The sequence below is a fragment of the Emydura macquarii genome, unplaced genomic scaffold, assembly GCF_026122565.2.
Source record: "Emydura macquarii macquarii isolate MOO-44397 ecotype Brisbane River unplaced genomic scaffold, CSIRO-AGI_Emac_v2 contig_2924, whole genome shotgun sequence".
NCBI classification, from domain to species: domain Eukaryota; kingdom Metazoa; phylum Chordata; order Testudines; family Chelidae; genus Emydura; species Emydura macquarii.
In genome coordinates this window covers 1,613,243-1,633,160 of record NW_027133061.1, presented here as the reverse complement: position 1 = coordinate 1,633,160, position 19,918 = coordinate 1,613,243, and the positions used below count along the sequence as shown (strand labels likewise).

Here is a 19,918-nt window from a genome sequence, read left to right as displayed (position 1 = left end):
GTTTGTGTTTGTAAATCCATGCATTTAGAAGTAATCTCAGTTTTCAGGGGCTTAATTTAAGAGTTTTGAACACAGGGGCTTGGTAGTACTAGGAAAGTCCGTGCAGCTCTGTGGCCAGTTTCCCTTCTCTGCAATATAATACCCATCTTAAGGGCACGTTGGGTGATTTGATTCACATTTGTAAAGCACTTTGCAATAAGTTTATCCTTTTCTGCACTCTCCTGGGAGAGCAATTCATGGCTAGATAGTGGGAGTAGGGGAAATATTATTACAAATACACTATTATAGAAGCAAACCAAGGTGCTGTCATAAAAACCTGGACACAATTATAAAAGCAGCCAAGCTTTATGTAAGCTCTCAGTGGAAGAACATAGTTAGTGATGGTGTCACAAGAAGGTCCAGGAAATGAGTGGGGTTTGACAGACCTAAGAATGAAAGCTCTAGACGATTGGTTCCCAACCTTTTTGGCTCGAGGACCACAAATGTAATGTTTACAACCCTGAAGGGCCGCCAGTCTCCACCAGCAGCCCCCACTGGCCCACTGCAGCCAGAGGGAAGGAGTTCAGTGACAAGGATCTCCTATCCAGCCAGCTGCAGGTTTAGCACTGACAACAAGCTCTGTCTGGGTACTTCGGCAGAGCAGCTCCCTTCTGCACCCAGAGGGTGGGAAGCCATTGGCCACTCTGGAAGACCCTGGGGATTGGGAACCACTGCTCTAGACTGTAAAAATGAAAACATTTTATTCACATTTATAATTCTGTTAACACCACCATTCAGTCTTTCCCTCCCCCCACCTCAACACGTGCTAGATATAGTTCTTCTATAACATGTTCTGTGGGACTTGGCCCACCCTACCTCACACACTCCCTGGCCCCTCACACTTCCATTCATACTTTCATGTACCTAACATTGGCTTCCTCTGACTTCCCAAGAGCTCATCCCAAAGAGTACAGAGCCTTCTCCTTTGCATTTCTTGTCATCAAGAGCAACCTCCCTGCATTATTAGTCTGGCACCACCAGCTAGGAGGTCTCCACATCCATTGGGAGCTCTTTGGGACAGGGACCTGTCGTTTATAATATGGTTTGTACAGTGTCTAGCACAATGGGGTCCTATCTGGTTGAGGCCTTTAGGTGCTACTGAAGTGTTTAACAGACTCCCTAAGCCTGCACCCACTTACATGAGTAACTCAGGTGTCACTCCATTGCAGTCAAAGGAATTAACTGTAAACTGAGGAGAATCAGGCTGCATCTCATAAGTTTCGCTTTGACTTATCCCACCTTAGATATTATAGGAAGAAAATTAACTGTAAAAGATTGGGGCTGCAATTAATAAGGTGTTACACAAAACAGACTACCTTATCAGAGGGTAGGAAAAATATCAAGTTACCTTGCAAACATTTCAAAATGTAAATTACCAAACCAAGACAGATGCATAAAGAGATGATCAAATAAATAATAAAAATTTTAATTACACAGACATATTACAGTGCAACAGTGAAACCTGTTAAATGTACACAATACATTCAACCTAGCATCAGATTTTAGACCAGGCACTGAGTCGTATCACTCTATACTCCCATTGCGACAGATGTAGGCAGTCAAATTCCAACATCATGGTTTAAAGATCTTTTGTATCGTGTTGGGACACTGCTTTATTCCAGCACAACAGTTACTCTAATACAATGGAAGCCCTACAATGTGCCATTCCCAGATTTCTCTTCTTGCACATTGGCATGTGGATATGGGAAAGTTCAGATCACATCACCATATTTAATAAAAAGTAAGACTGGGCCTGAGAGAGTGGTAAAACTTCAAAATACTCCATTATCTAGAGGGGTTTTCACTTAGGATAAAGACATGCATGGATTTCATCAGGAAACAATTATAACCACTCAGTTTACTGGGAGGATGGTTATCTACTGTACATAAAAACCAGCAGCACATCAGAAAGGCTGGGGGTTGGGGGTATCACAAGAATAAATTGACAATATCATAGCAGATGAGCAAAATTCCATGGAAATACTGTACTACCACAAGTCGCCACAGCAGAGATTAACAGTTACGTCACAGCTGATAAATGTCCTTGAGCAGAAAAACCAACCCAAATGAATATAACCACAATGGGTTTGAAATGCTTTATCTGCCAGAAAAGATGAGATTTTTCTCATGATCAATGATCAATTAAATTTGAACTATGTGGAGCGGAGGAATAACCGAAACTGGTTGGAGATGTCAGATTCCTGCAGAAAAAGAAGGAAAACAGATTGCCTACATTTTTCTGCAGGAAAAAAACTGCACTGCTTGTAAAAGTTAAATTCAGACTAGCTAAAGCGCACATCAATACAAAGGGACAAAACTTGCTACCTAGTCAATTTTAAAAGAGAGTGAAGTCAGTTTCAGGTACTACACATGCCTTAGTCTGTTTTTCCAGTATTTTTAACTTTGCACTATATTTAAATTTGATACTTTGCATATAATCATTTTCACTTTCAACACTGTCTCAGTTAGCGAGAATCTCCTCTGTTGCTGTGCAAAGACAACATTTTTTAAAGATAGGAAAGTGTTTTGAAATCACAAAAATTGTCAGGGGGACCCACAGGCAAATGTAGAATTGAACCTACTTTCAATTCTTTTGAAGTTGACTAGGTTTCTTAAATTGGACACTGCCCCTTAGATATATAAACTCATTAAGATAGTGTCCCCCCATCACACACACAAAGCTACTTACTCCCTCACCTGTTAGAAATTGTCAGATATTGATGTTTAAAAGAAAGGATCCTTATACGACCAACGTCCCATTTCCTTCTACAGATCAAGACATGGATACCATACAAATGAACATCCCAAATAGAACCGTGTCAAAAGACAGGATTATAACCTTCCCTGGAGAACTAGCTATTATGGAGTGAGCAGATTTGAAACAAATACATCTTTCAGCCAGAACAACGATGAAAAAAAATCAAAGAGCAGTTTGTTGAATATGCTTTGAGTCAGTTTGTCACACTGGCTCAAGGGTGAAATACCTCATTTGAAGAACCCAGCTCTTCTTCAATTGCAGAAGCACTTTGTGGCATTACCAGCCTGTGTGTGCTGTCTGAAGACTCAACTATTTTATTTTTAAATAACTGGATTGTGTTACATTTAAATTGCCAAATTCTGCCCTCAAATGCCTGTGAATCATTCCCACAGACAGTAGTGACAGCCACCTGTATGGACTTCAGAGAGGAGATTTTGCCATTTGGTCAGTGCTTTTTAACTCGTTGAGGATCAATTTCTGGCAACTGTAGCACCATGTCTGCTCTGCATGAGAGGATTTATTCCAGGTCCCTCAATTCAGTTAAAACAATGATAGTTAAAAAGAGCAACATGACTCCAGAGTATTTGAAATAGTTACCCATGAGAAACCATAAGTTACCTGCCTGAATGAAGAAAACCGGTTTTCAAATGAAAGTGGGTTAATTTATTATGGGATACAATTTCAGTTTACTTGCCAGCGTTCAAGCTCAGCACACTGTACTATGCCTACAGTCATTTGCTATATTTGACCCCTCACCTGCATAACCATTTACGATGTTGCAGACGTAAAATGTAGAGAACACACACGAAGCAGCGTGTTCCTCCTGCAGCAGGTGCAGGAACAAAGGAACTCATGATCCCAGGTCATCTGAACAAAACTTTCTCCACATTTACTGTTTTAGGACCCCATTTTTTCCCTCAAAGTTCATCTGGTTCGATTCTTAATGTTGATATTTTCCTCTTCCCCCATCCTTCCTTTTAAAGGGAACAAAATTCTGTACCAGATTATGGACCATAGTGTGTTGAAGAAGGTAGTTCTACAAACCTCACGTTCATGCACATAGGTCAGAGGAGAGGAGTCATGATCAGATATTGGATCTATCAGCTGGTCACCTGCTGGTCTTTTTGCCTCTATATAGTTCCTGATATAATACCCATCACCATGGTGTGTTAGCACATCATGCATGTCAAGTTTATCCTCGTAACACCCCATGTGAAGAGTGCTATTTTCTACACTCTACAGAAGGGGAACTGGTGCACAATGATTGAGCAATTTGCCCAGTGTCACACAGGGAGACTGGGCTTTAGTGATGAGCCTCTATGCTCTGCCCCAGGGCTGATTGAGCTCACTCCATCTGCAGTGGAAACTGGAGCTCCTTAAGTCTGTGCACAGGCTAAACAGCACATCTGGGGGACAGGGGATGCCCATGCTCTACTGCGGGCTAGAAGACAAGTGGACAGCTGAACAAGAAATGGGCAGTTGAAGTACAACTGTGTCAGCACCAAGGCCAGGCCAAGAACTCATCATCAAGGTAGCGAGATGGATGAAAACAAGCAGCTAAGTACCAGTCTGAGGTACACGTACCAGTTATTTGGAAATACTGGGTTATCTACTTGATCTTACTGACCCCCCCCCCCCCCACCCTCTATGACTAGTTAGGAAAAGCCAGGCTTGGGGGCCAGATTCTGCTCTCAATCACAGGATGCGAGGCTGAGGTAACGTGACTAAGCACTGCATTGAACCCACTGACCACAGGCTCTTGGTGCCCAACTTGATTTGGAGCCTTAGTTTGGTAAGAGACAAGCCATAGTTTGGAATAAGCTTTTCTCTACAGCAAAAATGGATGAAAACCCCACCCCCATCTCTCCCCCAGACACCGGATTTTGACCTATTTTGTAGTAATGAGCCATTAACTCAGTAGTTGATACATGCACACCTATAAGGTATGCATGCATTGGATGGAAAGGCAGAAGCATTTTTCCTTCTTGCATCCTATGTCAATTAATCTAGTTCAATTTGCTCCTGAAGACAGCGCAGTTGGACATTTCCATCAGTCTCTGGATTTGTTTGTGCTTAAAGAAATTAAGGGTGGGGAGCAGCAGACATTTCCCCTGGACGTAGAATGTTTACACTCACATTTGTCAAGGCCACTGAATAACCAGTCAGTCCCTCAATAAAGCATCCTCCCCCCCCCACTCAAATAAAAAAAAACACAATTAAAAAAAAGATGATTAAAACCTGGATTAAAAGCCATAATTGCAGTAGCTAAAAGAAACAAAACTCAAATGTTACTTAACTCTCAAGCATCAGAAGCACCAGCTCCGACATTCGGAAGTGTGAGGAAGTGAAATTTTCCAAGAATATACAAAAATTATGTACAGATCTATTCAGAAAGCTGTAAGCAATGTCTTAAAAACTGATCTAGGTATTTGTTACGCTCTTCCCACATTTTCTAAAAATAAAAAAAGGATGTTTGAGAAAAGTTTCCCTATATACACATATAGAATATATTTTTCCACACCCCACGATACCCCTGCAATTAGCAGACTTTCCACCAGGAGGCCCTGCTAGCGTTTGTACATTCCCCCCACGTGGAAATTTGGCAAAATTAAAAGATTAAAATCCATTTCAAGAATAAATTTCTTTTTGCACTTAAACCAATAATCTTTAATTTAAAAAGAGATCAGGAAATTGTCAGGTTTCACTCACACACCTGGTCGTCCTTGAATGAATTGCCACAATCAAAAGCTTTGCCATAGGTTTTTTGTTTCCCCCTCTGCCCCCAATGGATTGCAGCAGAATGTTGTGTTGCAACCAGATCTGAGGAGGTGAATGCAGCTGCTCTTGATTCTGTCCTCTGTGGCGAAACCACCCAAGCCTGTAACCAAGGGAGACCAAGGAGATCCCCAGTTGTCTCTCTTTTGGTGAGCTTTCAACCATTGCCATGGTCTGAATCCATAGGGTTTATAAGAAGCTCTCTCACTCACTGTTTGCTACCAATGTCTAGAGTCCACAAGCTCTGGGCGAAGGCTCAACTTCTTCAGAGTTTCGTACCCCACCACTATGACAATGGTAGAAGGGGTGGCTGATATGATGCGGGCGGAGAGGCCTTTAGTAAGACCCCAGGGACCTTCCTCTGCCATTAGTTGCTTGAAAGTGAGAATGATGGAGCTCTTGCCTTCTACCTGCAAAGCCAAGAGTGAAACGGTTAGGGGAGGCAATTGCTCAGAGAGGCAGCTTCAGCACACAGCTTGGGCAACAGCAGATAAAACAAATGCATCTGCAATAAGACTGGAAGATACTTCACTCTGCCCAGATCCTTCAAGACATGTACCATTGAACTGCCTTATGATTTCAATTTGAGGAGGAACCATAAGAACTAGAGCACCAGATCAGACTAGAAGTGCCTCTGGTCCAGTGTCCTTGCTCTGACAGTGACCAGAACCAGCTACTTCAGGGAAAGATGCAAGAAACCTCAAAGAGGGTTGTAACTGGGACTCCAAAAGCCTGCAGTCAGACCCTGCCTCGGTTTCCCCACTCCAGTGTAAGCTGGAGGCCATCTCCTCAGTGTGTCAATGAAGCTGCCACCAGTGTCAATATTTCATTCCTTTTTCCAAATAAAGCATTTACTCAAACACACACACTTCATCGTCGCACAGGTAAATCAGGTGTTGCCACATGAACCCTCCTAAGGCCTACGCCTCAGAGGGCTTCTGCTACTGCTGCCTATTCAGAAGGATCCTGAGTCCAGTCTTTCACCTAGCTGGTATGGCAAGCCCCCTTCCAGGTCCTTTCCCTAACCCAGGATGTCCTGTAAGAGCCTCACTGCAGCTCTCCCAACCAACTGAGTTGCTTGGACTTTCATCTCACCACCTGCAAGGCAGCTGATTAGTCACACGCGCGGCTAAACCCAATTCCCTTAAAAGACCAGCCCACCCTGTGACAAGGCAATTATGGAACAACCTGTCCATAGTGGAATTTAAGCACTTGCATTATTTTATATTTGCTCCATCACCCCACAAGCTGGGATTTTGTCTTGGGACACAATTTCACTTGCTGCTGCGCGCTGCCCTCAGTCCCACAGGTGGCTGCCTTTCAGCAGTGCCACATGTGTATAATTTGGGGATAAAAGTGTGCAATGCAGGTGTAAGATATAAGTTACTCTGACAGGCTCCCCCTGCTCACTGCATCACAGCAGCTCTTTACATACCGATGCTGTTACAGTGTGGAGAGCAGAGACAGGAGATCAAGCGAAGAAGTGTAGAGGAAAAACAAAACAGGAGCTTTGATCGACAAGAACAGAGTTTCAGAGGAGCAGCACAGGACTGAAATCGGGTTGGTACTTTTGTGCTCATCAGGTCAGGAAATAAACCAAATAAAAGACACATGAAATATGCTGAATGTAAATGCTAGCAGGGTTCTAGCATGGATTCCACGACCATTGTAGATAGGGATCTTTCCCCTGAGAACAGTGCTACAGATTCCCCTAGAGGTCAGTTCATAGCAAGGGTCACATGAAATGTACACAATACCATTTCTCTGTTCACAACAATCAGGGAACCCTGTGACCAACAACAGTGCCACAACATGGCTGTAGCCAGCAAGGTTCTAACTCCACTCTGGACAAGCCTTTAATGACACTAGATCAGGGGAAAAACAAACGGGTATATTCTCCCCATTTTAAAGACAAAGAGAGTGAGGCTCAGGGGTTTTCAAGACGCAATATGCAACAACCCAGAAATAAATGCTGTAAGCCACTGAGAAGAGAGACAAAGTGCCTTGCTCACAGCTGCACAGATCAGCGGCAGAGACGGGACAGGACTTATGCTCTGTGACTCCTAGTCCTGTCCTCTGACTGCTAGACCACCCTACCCTTATGCCGAGCTCTTACCTGCACGCGAGCCCTGATGACATCCATGGGGTTAGTGAGAGTGGAAGCTGTTGCAGCTGCTAGTGGCCCAGATATAGCTTGGAGGAGAAGGTGTGGACAGTCTTTAGGTGTCAGGCGAGAGAGCTGTTCTGGGAACAGGAGAGAGAGTAAAGTTACAGACACACGTGTGTATATATGTATATGTTCAGCTGTTCTGTACTTCCTACCAGCCAAAACTCCCAGCATTCACCCATACCAACTTCATGGAGTAGGATCCGTGTTTTACAGACAGGAAAACTTATTACATACATCTACACTGCTCCATACCTCATTATGTTTCTAAAACCAGCTTGTTTGCTGTAATATAAAGAAACTGCATGTTATCTGCAAAGATTCATATTGAACTGAGTCCTTCATAGGCCATTTACGTCTCCAGAAGGGTACTACCTAGTGAATTGTAACACCGCTTTTTGCAACATCCCTCTATGCAGAGGATGGCACGTTCTCTAAAAAAAGAGCTTACCACATTGTTGCTCCCACAGCTTTCTTCATTCTGCTTTTACCTTTTAATAAATTAAGTAACATCATGGGCAGTTTTTAAACACACACAGCAATTTGAGGGCTATTTTCTGCAGGGAAGAGGCCATTTATCATAGGATCACAGAAACGTTGGGCTGGAAGGGACCTTGAGAGGTCATCAAGTCCCACCCACTGCACTGAAACAGGACCACATAAACCTAGACCATCCCTGACAGGTGTTTATCCAACCTCTCCTTAAAAACCTTCAATGATGGGGATTCCACAACCTCCCTTAGAAGTCTCTTCCAGAACTTAATTGCCCTTATAGTTAGAAAGTTTTTCCTGATATCTAACCTAAATCTTCCTTGCTGCATATTTAGCCCATTACTTCTTGTCCTACCATCAGTGGGCATGGAAAACAATTGATCACCATCCTCTTTATAACAGCCTTTAACATTTTTGAAGATTTATTAGGTTCCCTCCCACTCCACCACCACCCCAGTCTTCTTTTCTCAAGACTAAAAATACCCGGTTTTTTAACCTTTCCTCATACAGCAGGTTTTCTAAACTTTTTAATCATTTTTGTTGCTCTCTTCTAGACTCTAATTTGCCCACATCTCACCTGAAGTGTGGTGCCCAGAACTGGACACAGTACTCCAGCTGAGACCTCCTCAGTGCTGAGTAGAGCAGGACAATTACCTCCCGTCTCTTACATATGACATTCCTGTTAATACACTCCAGAATGACACTAGCCTTTTATGCAACTGCACCACTGTTGACTCATTCAGTTTATTATCCACTCTAACCCCCAGATCCTTTTCAGCAGTACTGACACCTCACCAGTTATTCCCCATTCGCTGTTTATTGGACATGCTCTTATTTTAAGATGTACTGGTGTCTGCTTAGAAAACAAGGAGAGAACTCTAGAGACTATTTTGGCTGCAAACCCAAAACCATGGATCATTTCTACTGGCATACTTTGCGCCTCAGGGCAGGTCATATGATAATTGTGCTGATAGATCAAGACCAGTGTACTGTGGAGAGACAAACTAGAAACACCCAGAGCATCAGGAACTGGAGGAAAGGCATTTTGAGCCGGGGTCCCAGAGATTTGACCACCTTTCTGGGAAAGCTGACCCGGTAACAGAAGTTAAGATGATTCATTAAAAATAAACATCCAATTACAAGTGATCAGGCTTCGGAAGGAGAGAATGAAGCTTACCTTAACTGTGACTATTCTATGCCCCCACCCTTCTTTCTAAAAACAAAACACTATTTCAGCACCTATACACCATGGAGATTTTAGTGCCCAACACTGTGCTGTGTGTGTCTAAGCAGCAGCTGGGTGAAACAGGGCAGAGCAGATTTCGAGGGCAAGGATAGCAGCTACCGGAAAGCCAAACCAGAACAGTGTCCCAAGAGCTGGAGAAAGAAAAGCTGCAGCATTAATGGCAATGGGCTGATCGTAACCAGTGAGTGGTCCAAGACCCATGTATTAGGGCAATTCTCTGCATCAGTAATAGGTAAAGCCCTGCAAATCCATAGATATCCACGGACCATTTTTTGTGGATGGTGGATTGGATGTGGATTTTAAAGGCAGGGAAGCAGCTGTCTACAACTCATACTTTTGACGTTGCTTCCCTGCCTTTGAGATCGGGGGTAGGGGCTCCCCCTGCCGGCCACCGATTAGCTGCGGATGAGTGTAGGTGCGGATGACCTAGAAGACCTGAAGACCTGAAGATGGTGGGTCGGATGTCAATTGATTCAGGCAGATGTGCATTGGATGGGGATCCACATTTTTTGTATCTGTGCAGGGCTCTACTAATAGGACCTGCCAACTCTGAAGAGTGAACTGGACAACTGAGATACATGTATTTTTCATGTGGCAAATCCCGAGAATCACTGAAGTGCACTGCACTGAAATCTGAATCTGCTACAGTCAATTTAACCCAATAATCACTACCAACAAATCCCCCTTCCATTCACACTTGTGTAATGACTCCCACACACCAAACAGCAAGTGGGAGACAAAGATATCAACTGAGCTAGCAACTTTACGTTTGGTAAAAGCCCGAACATTACCTGTTTTGCACAAATTACCTCAGTTCAGAAGCACTCTGCACAGGAACAATGATCTCCTGAAAGGTAACGCTTTGTTATGTAACACTAGGCTTGGCACTAGGTTTAAAAACCTATTGAACACAGGCATGTCTTGTTGAGGTGCACAACCACAGCTGAACTTGCTCATAACTCTATTTTCTGGCTCTGCTAAGAGATTTCACACCCTAGAAGTCTTTTTACAGCCTAAAGGAACCCAGATTCCACACTTGGGAAAGCACTAGTCACATGAACGCAGCAGTTTTAATTTTCAGAGCATTATATGATCAGCCCTTCCGCACTCCTGTGTGAGAAGCAAGTATCACCCACAAGTAACTGATGGTGAAGTCATGGCAGACGTGCCAAATGACAAACCCAAGGCCACAGTGTGTGCAAAAGCTGGGATTTATACTCACATTCCTGGCTCCCAGTCCAGTGTTTAGAACATGCCACTCCTTTACCAGAGCTGGGGTCTATCTATTCTTCACGCTCCGATTGCAGAATGTGATCAAATGGGATAAGTCACCTGATCCAAGAGATGATGGCTGCTCAATGCTCCAGTGGACGGTAATGCCTCTCCTGACCTCCTCTCTGCCAACATGCCTTGTGGGAAATGCCTTTCCACCCCCTCCTCAGTTCAAGTGCATGAGTGCGAATCGCTGTGGCTGGGACTCTGATCTCATGCCAACCTTGCTCTGAGATGTTTAGAGATATTTATGAAAAATCCAGGCCCAAACAAGGAGAAGGGGTGAATTGGCCCTAGGAAGGCTGCCTTTCCATGCTGCCTAGGGCCTTTAATTACTGTTGCCAATCCCGGGCCTGGACATCCTTCCCAGGATGAGCCTTCTCTTTTCCTCCTCTGTTGCCTTCCATCTCCTCCGCTGCTACTGCTTCCTCCGGCCCCTCCCACTTCTCCTCCCCAGCAGACTGTGTAGAAAGGGTCTGACAGGATGCAAGCTGCAGCAACTGTCATTGTGGGGTGTTGCATTCCTCACCCAAACCACAGGCTGCATGTTGCACTCTAACAGCCCCACGTAGGGTCCACTCTGAGCAGTTAGTCTGCGACACAGCCAGTGGGTTCAGTGGTGAACCCAGCGCCCCAAACCCCACTGACAATTGCTGCCGCTTGCCTCTTATTAATCTCACTGTGCAGCGCACACATGCCATGGGGCGGTGGGGAGTAATGCCAGTGCTCGCAACACAATTTCCTGTGTTCCTTGGACCTCATGAGCAGTGAATGATATGTGCTTTCTTTTTTAATGTGTGCGCACTTACAAAATTAGTTTGCGAAATTAACAGACTGAATCCTACATGTCATTTCATAATTACATGTAAAAAAATTAGATTATTGAAAAATAGTTAGCGTTGGCATCTCTGCATTTATCCCTCAAGGTGCCAAGTAGCTGCCCGGCCCAAGCCATTGTGGACGTCTCCGTGTTTCACCTACCTGCATAGAAGTGATAGAAGGGCCACCACACCGCACTGTTGGGAATATAGGTGAGCAGAGAGGCCACGTAGCCCCTGTAGAAGCCTCTCAGTCCGTCGGCCTTGAAGATCTGTACAATGATGTCCTTGGTTTGGCCAAAGACCACAGCATGTTTGCAGTCTCGGTACTGGACTTTGAACCTGCCCATGCTCTCACCTTCGCGCTGCATCATGAGGTGCTGGGAGATGACATCTATGGGCACCGTGATGCTCTGCGCCACCAGGGAGGCTGAGCCACCAGCCACCAGCGACTTGACGACGTTGCTGTTGTTGTACTTGGACACGTACTTCCGGGTGAGCTCGTAGGTGGTCACATAGCACTGGCCTGAAATCAGGGTGAAGGTGTTGACCAAGAAGCCCCGATACAGCCCAGCTGCCCCTTCTGCCCGCAATATCTTCACAAAGGCGTCAAAGGTCCCGTTGTAGAGGCTCTTGCCCTTCTGGACTTGCAGTCGCGTTCGGATGAGCGTGAAGGGGTAAACGCTCACCCGGATCATCATGGTCATGCAGACACCGAACACGTAGAACTTCTTCTTGTCCAGATGCTCCCACTCGATGATCGGGATGTTGCGTTTGTCCTCCATAATTCCCTGGAATGGAGGGGAAGAAAAATTAGTGACCACCAGTTAATCAGCTCTTTTGGAGAGTGGAGAGGAGTAAGGGACTTTTTGGATTATGCCTCCCTTCTCTGTTGGGTTCAGCCCCGCAGTAACCTTCCTGCTAGCCAAGGGCTGGACTAAGCCCGCTTTTGAACCAGTCATTCTGTTTTGATACACTTTTTTTCCTTATATACCCAGTGCATTTAAGGCAGTCTGATTTAATACAAAATTTAAATGTTGGTTTTGTGCATTTTTAATTGAATTTGAATTTCCAAACAGAGCTTGACTCATATTACATGTAAAAAAATTAATCTCATAAGAAATGCATCATTCACCATTTTCTAATGTAATAAAAATGTAAAAATGAAGAATCTTACCAAGTGTATGTTAAGCTATATAATTGCTTAAATAAATGTGCATGGGTATGGTGTATCCTCCTCGTTAGCAAAAAGAAGTACCAAATTTAGTGCAAAGGGCATGTTTAGCTGCAAATCAATATGTTTTAATGATTACCAGCCAATGAAAATCAACCTAAAGAATTAGGAAAATAACTAAAAAATACAAATGGAAAACAAGACTTAAATCAAGGTTTCCCATTTGTTGATTTAAATCATGATTAAAATCTGCTCTCCAGAATAAGAGATAACCTAATCTTAGGGAGAACCCTTCACTTCATGATATCCTAACTTGAGTTTCCTTTGGAGTGGCGTGGCTATGATCCAACTGATAAGAGACCAGCAGGGAGGAAACCCAGATTCTATTCCAGCCCTGCTATGACATACTGAAATCTTAGGTATGTGACCACACCCCTCCGTGCCTCAGTTTTCCCCTCTGTAAAATAATGCTTACTGTCCTTTGAGAGCAGCTTTGTGATCTCTGGATGAGCATTAAATATTACCTCTTATCAAACATGCAGAGCAGGAAAATTGTTTGGCAACCAGGGCAGCTTTTCTCCTGTCATTCTGAGTTCATTGGTGCAGCTGGCCTTCAGGATTCTGTCCTTCGGTCCTACAAGTTAAGAGTGATATGTTCTGAAATCGCTAAACAAGATCTTAGATTCACTGCATGAATCACAGCTGTGTTTTTCCCTCCCCCCCATTGATTGTGCCCAGCTGAATGGAAATGCAAGTCAAGGGGTGAAGAACAGGGATTAAAAGGAGGAGGACGTGAGAGCACAGATATAAACAAGCAGAGAGTAGAGCCTCTAAGGTGAAGACAACGAACCTGAAAAGAAAGTTAGCAAAGAACATGGTTCAAGGAGCCCCCAGCCAAGGAGTTGCAGGTTGTGCTTTACGGCTAAGGTGAGCAAAGTTCATCAACCAGTTTCGTTACTAGATAATCTTCTCTGGAGCAATGATCCTGAAATACCCATTAAACCTCCAGCTATGGCAGCACTTGCAGGGTCAGGGAGGCAAGAGACTGAGCTGAGTTTCAATACAACACAATGACTCCTTGGGACCACATGGGCACTCACACCACAGACCATAGTGATCTCCAACAGAGGACACAATAAGAAGCTACTCACAAATACATTTTTCCCTTTAACCCAGCCCACCTTATTTTACCCAGGTCTCCTCGCCTAACAACCCATCATCTGAGCTCTGCTGAATTGCCCCCCATGCCATAAGCCAATGAGTGCCAACTTTGTGGGGATGTGTTTCTCTGGGATAGGATTCTGAGTTGTTCGTCCCACCTCGAATTGAACTGTTGTGTTCTGACCTGCCACAAAGCTGGAACTGGTGGTTTGGAGCAGGCCTAGCTCCACCCACAGGAGAAAGGCAGGAAGGGTACCTCCGGACAAAGTACAGAGGTGCTTTGCTGAGCTAAGAGGGGAATGCTAGAGCACAAGTCTTGGTGGTTAGGAACCCCTCTGCTGTCATCAGCTTCCCCACATGATAGAGCCAGACTCTGTGTTCCCCCATACCTGGGGCAGTACCAGGTGGTAGCACAAGGGGGAAATTTATTACAGGAAAGGATTCTGGCCTTTATGCACTTGAGATCATTCAAAAACACCGGCTATAAGTTGCCATTTCCTGGGGAGATGCTTCAGGGATGATACAGTGCCCACCACTCCACGCCAGTGACCCTGAACTGATCTGGGTGCTCCATAAACCAAAGGAAAGCTCATGATCTGCACAAGAGATCAGAAGAGCAGCCAATAGGTCCCCCAGATTTCTCACTAGGAAGTCTGTTTACTTTCTCAAGCAAAGCCAGGGAAGGCAGGAAGTGGAGCTTCCAGCTGGTTCCCTCATTCAGTTTCCGTCTATCAGCAGAAAAAGACTGTATTTGATTTTCATGCAATTCCTGTAAACTGAAAACAACCCCCCTTAAAATCAGCTCTGAAGAGGTGGAAAGATACAATGCACAGCCTGCAATCCTCAGTGACGTGTGCTCCTGAAATGCATGTAAATAAAAGACTCGACACAGACAGCCATCACAGCTCAGGTGATTCTGTGATTGCACCCCACTCATATGACACAACCTCTGCTATGGTATCCCCCATGCCCTTGTATCTGAAGGCTCTAAAGCATCATACTAAGGTTAGCCACATAGAAGGGCTCGCAAGAGAGCTCTTCCAAGTTGTGGATGCTCTTCTTTCACTCTGAAGAGGTGGGGAGCCTGACCCATGAAAAGTGTGTTTATACACATTCATAAATTTTACAGGTAAAAAAAAAATACCCATCAGAGAACATCCTGATTATGTAACACAAAGGCCAGAGCCATTCAGCTACCTTAGACATAACTTGCACTACTTGCTTCAAAAGCCTTGTCTACACTTAAATAACTTTCAAGATTAAGAAGGGGTGCATTCAAGTGGGTGTAACTGTAATTCATACCTACTTTAAAGCCATTTTACACTGTCAGATTGACAAAAAGAGGCCTTGGTGTAAATAAGAATAAGGCCCCAAATTTCAGGCTCCATCAATAAAGGTCAAGTAATCAGGATTATGACAGAAATTACCTTGATAAAGCAATTTACATATTTGCTTATTCCCTTGGAAGGAAATGGAGGATTTGAAGGTTATTAAATCCCTTAAATCCTTAGTAAACAAACATTTAATTTTTTTTTTAAACATCAGCCAATAAAATGTTTACAGAACATCAGGAAACTTTGTTACAGACTGGTCACAGCTCTACTGATGCTCAGACTGGAGAGTCAGATTGAAAATACTAGAAGGTATTTGGAAGGTAACTGTCTCACTGTTATTGACTCACTGCTACCGCCAAGAGAAATAGAGAAATGGAATACATAAGAAAGCTAAGGGCTTGTCTACACATAAAAGTTGTACCACTTTAACTACACTGGTATAGCTAAACTAGTACAACCCCCCGCCCTAGTGTGGACTTATATATATCTCAATATAAAAGTGATTAAACCGGTTTAGCTATTCCCTAGGAGAATGGGGAATAAGGCTCTGACTATAATAGAGAGGTGCACCACTGTAAGCTCTCTAATGTAGCCACTCTAAGCCGACATCTTAATTTCTCCAGCCCCCACGAGCAGCAGTAGCTATGTTGGCAGAAGCAGCTCTCCCGCTGACATGGCATGGTCTACACTGGCACTGAGGATGGTATAATTTAGGTCACGGCTTATTCACACCCCTGAACAACATAAATTATACTGACATAAGTGGTAGTGTAGACACAGCTTAAGCAACATCAGCACAAGGCACCTTTATACCAGCATAACTGTGCCCACTCTAGGGCTTAGACCAGTATCACTATTTCAGCATAAAAAAATCACACCCCTAACCAACACGGTTACACTGGTGGAACTTCCCGGTGTAATCCAGGCCTTCAACCCAGTCTGCTCTGCTGCTCAAGAAGAGGGGTTTGTAAGTGTAACACAGCTGAGTCAAAACTCATCTTGGTTTTACCAGTGTTATTAATATCACTATTGATTATTCGATCCATGGAACTAGATGTCTAGTTTACTTTTCAGAGTATGTTCATTGTGGACAAGAACACACAGGTCACTTTCACTTTTGTATCTAGTTAGTTTCATTTGTCTGGCTCTCAAGCTGTTGCAAGAGCTGCAATGTTTGGATTGTAATGCCTTCCCTCTACCTACAGGGAACTGGAGTTTTAAAAGTTCAAGAAAATATTTGCACTGGTTTTAAGTTCTATGCTGTGTTGATTTTATTATTGAAACAATCAGCTACCTTGGGGTAGAGACTAAACTTTCCTTTATGTCTTGATGATAACCAGTTTTATTTGGGATTGAGATCTAACAGACAATGTTGCTTTAATCCCAAAATTTGCAAGTGATGGAAGCAGGGCTATGGCAGTGGATTAATCTCTAAGGGGGAAGGGTAAGAGGGGGAGAGGAGTGCCTGGCATCACTAGAGATGCTTGATTAAAAATACTGGGCAAATTCCTTGCTCCACTGAAATCAATGGGAGTTTTGCCTTTGACTTCAAAGGGGCCAGGATTTTACTTCTTATGCTTCCAGAATTTAAATGCAAGGTCTTAGGCCTGGTCTACACTTACCTTCAAATTCAGCGCCAGTCGATGGGAATTACGCAAGGTATGCAGAGTAGCTGGCGTAACTCCCATCGACTTCGAAACTCCTCTTCTACGCAGCGTCTTCACTGCGCTGCGCCACTTGAGGGGATGGTTTTAATGCGTTGACTTTCGGATCGATTGAGCTGGTCTTCACTGACCACTCACTCAATCCAGATAGATTGATCTGACGGTGGCAGTCAGTGAAGACTTGTACCCTCAGTCAAAGCAATGCTCTCATTAGACTTACTTCCACCCTCAGGCGTTCTCTTCCCATCTTCTAACTACCAGCCTCCAGCAAAAGAAAAAGAAGATAAAAAAATTGCCAAACTCCAAATTAGCCAATCCCTGTCTAAAACCCACAAATTAAAAAACCCAGCAACCACCAATCACTCCCCCTCCACCAAACAGCATATAACCAATACGAAATTTCCAGACCACCATTCTCTTCACGCTACTTCTAACTTCTATACCTTTCTTCTACCCTTCATTTTGTCTAGTTAGATTGTAATCTCTTTGCGGCAGGGACTGTCTACCTGCTACATATTTTACAGATCCTAGCATAAGGGGGCCCCATTCTCGGCCACTACCGTAACAAATGACTCTCTAACTTTGGGGGAAGGACATGGAGACCATCCGTTCACTTGCTCTCATCTATCCAAAAAGTCCATTGAAATTCAGCAGGCTTCAGCCAGAAGCCTCACACTACATATAAGTAAGTCTACTTTTAAACAAAGATTTGAGCAACTCCTCACTGAGAACAGAAGGAAACTATTTTCTTGAAGTTTTGCCTGTTGGTTAAGGCAAATGATTAGGAAGCAGTTCCTCTAGGTTCCTGTTTCTGGCTCTGCCACTGCCTGAGTATGTGACCTTGGGCAAGTCATTTCCCCTTTCTGTGCCTCAGTTTCCCCAGCTCTAAAACAGGGCCATTACCTACCTACCTACCAACAGGGTGTGTGAAGTATTAAAGTGCTATGAAACCTCAGCTGAAGTCGAAGTGCAGAGTATTACTCAGGGGGAAACCTAAGCCAAGTCCATATAATTTCCTAGGAAGCTTGAAGGGAGTCATCTTCTGATAATCCCTGTCCTTTGGAAAATTCACTTTGCTCTGTAGGTTCGTGTGTAGTTGCGGCAAAATTTGTGCATCACAAGGCTTTGGTAGTCTATGCCAAACAAGGCCAAGCAATGACTGGTACTAGAGCCCAACCCAGTCTCAAACACAACTGATCCACACCATTTGTACCCCTTTAACACAGGCTGGCCAAGCTGTGCTATAAACTTTTTTCTGCAACTGTATTTAAACGTGATTCTTTGGTCAATGAAGACAGGGCCTTTGTTTGCTCCAAACAAGGAGAGATCTCCCAGTCAACATACGAATGCCTTAGCCTGAAGACCTGGACGTCATCCAGAAGTGGGCTGAGCAACTGCTTCCCCGAGGTCTGTTGCCTCTGGATTCTCTCTCTAACACAGGAAAGCCTGAGGTCAAATGGTCCCAAACGCAAGGCCACTGAGTGTCTCCTAATTTTAATTTTTATCTCTGCACTAAACCAGAGAGAACCTGGGCTGGTTAGGTAGCTCAGCATTCATAGTTTTCAATAAACACTTCACATTTTTATACCATTTTTATCCAAGGATCAAAAAATATATGTGTTTTGTAAACATGAGGCCTCACAGCCCCTCTAAGTATCATCCTCATTTTACACAGAGTGAAGCTGAGTCACGGAGAGGTTAAGGCCTATAATTTCAAACACATCCACTGATTTCAGTTGCCTCCATTTTGGGCACCCAAATTTGGACATTCCATGGCAGGTTTTCAGAAGAGGCAAGCGCCCACCACTCCAGCTGAAGTCAAGAGTGGATCAAGTGACCTGCTGTCTGTCTGGAAAGAGCCAGAGCTGCTCTTCTGATCTACTGCACAGCTCATGAACTTTTCCTTGTTTTAGGGAATGTGCAGATCAGTTCAGGGCCACTGGTAAGGACAGGCGCTGTATAATTCCCATCTCCAGAACCTTTGAAAACAAGGCTACAGATGTTTAATTTGGGGCACCCAAACACTGACACATCCAGAAGTTAGTGCACACTTGAAAATTTTGGCAGAAGTGATTTGAGTGGAGAACAGGACCCTTAAATCCCAAGTTCTTAAACGGCAGCCCTTTGGGACACCACCACCATTTCACATCACAGACTAGCCTGTGGCCTTACCCCCCAACCGCCCTCCTGCCCAGCACCCCAAGCGGAGCACTGCACCCCAGATCCCACCTGGGCAGGGCCTTGCCACCCCAACTGCCCTTCTAACCCATGCCCTGCCCCAATAGCCCTACCAGCTGTGCCCAGCCTGCCCCCTCCAGCACTCTCCCCACCTGCCCTCCCGCACAGCCCCCCTCCAAAAGGCCCCCCAACATCTCCCTCAGATGCATCTGCTCAAATGCCCTTCTCCCGGGACCCTCCCCCAGCTCAACAGCCCACAACTGCCCCCCTCAGCCCCTCCCCGCCCCCCAACTGCCCTCAAGGAGGTCCCTGCCCCAGAGCCCCCCCACTGCCCCTCTCCTCTCCCTCCCCGCCCCCAACTGCCCTCAAGGAGGTCCCTGCCCCAGAGCCCCTCCCATCCTGCCCCCCAACTGCCCTCAAGATGGTCCCTATTGGTGGGGCCCCACCGCCCCCCAGCTAAGCCCCGCCCGCTGCGCGGCCGCCGCTCACTCACCTCGGGCGGGCGCCCCCAGGCCCCTGCTCCAGCCCATGGGCCCCCCCGGCCCAAGCCGCAGACGGGCCAGCAGCCGGCACCCACCAACCCCCGCCCCGCCCCCCCACGCCTGGCCGGAAGTCAACGGAGGAGGAGGCGCGGCTCGCGCAGCCGCCCGCTCGGGCCAATCACCGGCCCGGATTCCCCGCCATCGTAGGTGCGGGCGGAAGCATGGCGAGGGCCCGCTTCCCTCCGCGTGATTCCTGACCTTAACAAAGATGGCGTCCTCCCTCCCGTGCTGCCCCAGTCAAACATGGCGGCCCGCAAGGCTCAGTCGTGCCGTCTGAGCATGCGCCCTCTCACAGCTG

The 19,918-nt window shown here is 45.2% G+C and overlaps 1 protein-coding gene across 2 annotated transcripts; it reads right to left on the bottom strand.

The window, feature by feature from the left end:
- Positions 1-1,444: 1,444 nt before the first annotated feature.
- SLC25A44 (solute carrier family 25 member 44) lies at positions 1,445-19,654 on the bottom strand. Of its 2 annotated transcripts, none has more exons than XM_067569515.1 (5): positions 19,572-19,654; positions 13,266-13,375; positions 11,731-12,358; positions 7,689-7,816; positions 1,445-5,982 (listed from the first exon to the last, which is right to left on the bottom strand). In XM_067569515.1, the coding sequence occupies exons 3-5, from the start codon at positions 12,350-12,352 to the stop codon at positions 5,791-5,793; spliced, it is 942 nt and encodes a 313-aa protein (XP_067425616.1). In that variant the 5' UTR covers positions 12,353-12,358; positions 13,266-13,375; positions 19,572-19,654; the 3' UTR covers positions 1,445-5,790. The 2 variants fall into 2 exon arrangements, 1 of the variants encoding a protein (XP_067425616.1); XR_010924106.1 differs by having other exon boundaries at positions 5,847-5,982; positions 7,689-7,811.
- Positions 19,655-19,918: the final 264 nt, after the last annotated feature.

Excerpts from the sequence above, each read along its gene's own strand:
- SLC25A44 (XM_067569515.1), bottom strand. The coding sequence starts at position 12,352 with ATGGAGGACAAACGCAACATCCCGATCATCGAGTGGGAGCATCTGGAC. Across the intron at positions 7,817-11,730 it reads CTTCTATCACTTCTATGCAG|AACAGCTCTCTCGCCTGACA; the intron begins GTAGGTGAAACA and ends TCCTGTTCCCAG. Across the intron at positions 5,983-7,688 it reads TCATCAGGGCTCGCGTGCAG|GTAGAAGGCAAGAGCTCCAT; the intron begins GTAAGAGCTCGG and ends TTGGCTTTGCAG.